At 41.2% G+C, this 2,615-nt stretch overlaps 1 protein-coding gene across 1 annotated transcript; it reads left to right on the top strand.

Moving 5' to 3' along the window:
• The first annotated feature begins 516 nt into the window (after positions 1-516).
• LOC119426347 lies at positions 517-2,374 on the top strand. The gene is made up of 2 exons (XM_037693912.1): positions 517-1,042; positions 1,793-2,374. Exons 1-2 carry the CDS (start codon positions 658-660, stop codon positions 2,158-2,160), a joined length of 753 nt encoding a protein of 250 aa, XP_037549840.1. The 5' UTR covers positions 517-657; the 3' UTR covers positions 2,161-2,374.
• The last annotated feature ends 241 nt before the right edge of the window (positions 2,375-2,615 follow it).

The following is a 2,615-nucleotide window of genomic DNA, read 5'->3' as shown; positions in this document are numbered from 1 at the left end:
CCAGGTCTGACCGGCATCCTCCCCACCATTGGAGCCAACTCACCACCAGGTAGTGATCAGTGGACAGCTCCGCCCCTCTCTTCACCCGAATGTCCAAGACATGTGGCCGCAGATCAGATGAGACGATGACAAAGTCGATCGTCGAACTGCGGCCTAGGGTGTCCTGGTGCCAAGAGCACATATGGACACCCTTATGCTTGAACAAGGTGTTTGTTCTTGACAATCCATGATGATCACAGAAGTCCAATAACAGAACACCACTCGGGTTCAGGGGAACATTAAGTCCATTTGTTTTTCTCATCATCGGGGTCTTTGTTAAGTTAAGCTGTTAAGTTAAGTTAGGTCCAGAGGACCTAACTTGACTTTTTTAGATTTTTCTACCTGGATTATTGAGCATGCATTAGGATGTATTGTATATTGTTCTGTTGTTCGGTTTTATGCTGTTAATAAAGTAAAAAACAACAACAAAATCCTTCCTGTATCCACCTTATTCTGCAAGAGCGTATGTGGGCTGCCATGACAGACAGGTACCGCCCCCTCCCGGTTTTATACTTCCGGTGAGCTAAAGCGAGAGGCACTTTTGCTAATGACAGGCACTTTTGCTAATGACAAATTCTAGTAATTTGTGCTGTAGCAGGAGGCTTAAACAATTCTAATATGAGTTCGGGTTCAACTTGTGCTGTTGTTGGCTGTCACAACAGCTCCAGAAAACTGAAAGACGAGCTAGAAACGTATTGTTTTGCACATCAACAACTTCGAAAGGCCTGTGTGTGCCCAGCGCGTTACGAACTGCACTCCATGCCGAGGAAGGAGGATCGAAAACGAGCGTGGCTGGCAGCTTTAAAACTCAAATACCCCCCGAAGAGAGTTTATGTTTGCTCCTTTCATTTTATTGATAAAAAGCCCACAGAGCTTCACCCCGACCCGGAGCTCTATCTGGGCTATGACCGGGCCCCACCAAAGAAAAGAAGGCAGCTCATCCGGACCACTGTGAGCCAGACAGCTTCCAGCAACATCGACAAAACGGCCGAATCTGTTCCCGGTGAGTGAAATTGAAAATGTGATTTGTCCCCGCTTCACATTTTAATCATGCTTAGCTCTTATCTTTTACTGAATTATATTATTATTAATGTTATAATTGTAATGTTATAATTACTATACTGTGGATGGTGTTAGCATCAGCGCTAGCTGGTTGCAGTGTTATTGTGGATGTTAGTGTATTATTAATTTAATTCCAAAATACTTTATCACTAAGAGAAAGTACTTGATTGGCAGCCAAATCCAAATCTTAAAGACAAAGTGGTTAGTAATTAACATCAGTAGCATGCTAGCAGAGATGTATATGATTTCATGTAACTGTCCGAGAATAGCTTTTTATTTAGCAACCTGGTAAAATTCAGCCCCCAGGGCTGTAAAAGTCTGGGGATTTTGTTAATAAAGAATATGTTGAGTTATTAGAGGCAGGTTATTTGAAACAGACACAGCTGAAAAAAAAAACTTCTTTTAAACTCTTTAAAGAAAAAGCTTAAATGCAACCTAGCTCCAACTGATTTTTTTAAGGATGAAAAACTAAAATCTAATCACAATATTTTGATATTATAGCATAATTTGATGGGGCTTAGGAAAATTTAAGGGGGCTAAAGCCCCACTAAAACAGCACTATTGACATTTAAGATGTATCATGTGTGTACGAGTGTGGAATTACAAATTTCCTTCCTAAAACGTAATAAGGTAAGTGACACTTGACAGGTTGTGTTACGCTGATTTGATTTTGTATTTTTGTGTTATTCAGAGTGCACCGTAGATTCACCGTCAGTCATCCCAGACCTGGCTAGCGTCTCCACACAACCTCCTGGGCCACATCTGCACTCAGTCCACACACAGTGGGAGGACCCTTCGCTAAAAGATCATCATCAATACTGCAACACGTCTGGCAGAAAAGATGTCCAGGACAAGACGACTCAGTGTGATGAAGTTGCATTTTTTCTTCTACAAAATGACGCAGACGCTTTGCTGTACACTGGTATAGCGTTAGAAACATTTAACACTCTTGTGTCAGCACTGGAAGGAGATGACAACAATGAATTTACAATGCCTGTACAAGATCAAGTCCTTATAACACTTATGAAAATAAAGACTAATCGTGTCTGCAGCCCTTGAGTTGATGTTATACTGCTGCTCTGCCTTGTGGTGTCTGAAGTTTATCATGCTTAGACGTTTGGGTTGAAGATTCTTTGCTGTCCCAGCATTCCACCTGCGCTGCTCATCTGTACATGCTAGCCCCGTCTTTCCACTGATCACAGCATTCTGGACCTGTAACAATTTAACAGACTTCAGCTATCACTGCTCCTAATAAAATGAAACAAGTTATTTACATCCCTGCTGTTGTCATTTATTTTTTCCTTTTCTGTAAATGTTAGGTTGCCTTGCATCCAGTCTGTACTTTTTTAAAAACAAATAATATAAAAATACTGTACAGCCTTTTTAATGTTTAATTTTTTGTGACAGTAGATCACAGGCTGCACAATGCTCTGGCTTCCACATGTAAACACAGGCAGACAGGAAGCTCACAGCTTTCGCCCAGTTCAGTGATTCTGATTCAGTGATGTAAATAT

This window comes from Nematolebias whitei, chromosome 20, assembly GCF_014905685.2.
Source record: "Nematolebias whitei isolate Nwh7 chromosome 20, NemWhi1, whole genome shotgun sequence".
Lineage (NCBI taxonomy): Eukaryota > Metazoa > Chordata > Actinopteri > Cyprinodontiformes > Rivulidae > Nematolebias > Nematolebias whitei.
Note: the sequence above shows the minus strand (reverse complement) of the source record. Positions and strands in the feature narration are given on the sequence as shown.

Bases quoted from the DNA above. Each gene is read 5' to 3' on its own strand.
- LOC119426347 (XM_037693912.1), top strand. From the start codon at position 658: ATGAGTTCGGGTTCAACTTGTGCTGTTGTTGGCTGTCACAACAGCTCC. The intron at 1,043-1,792 runs GTGAGTGAAATT...TGTGTTATTCAG, and splicing joins AACGGCCGAATCTGTTCCCG to AGTGCACCGTAGATTCACCG.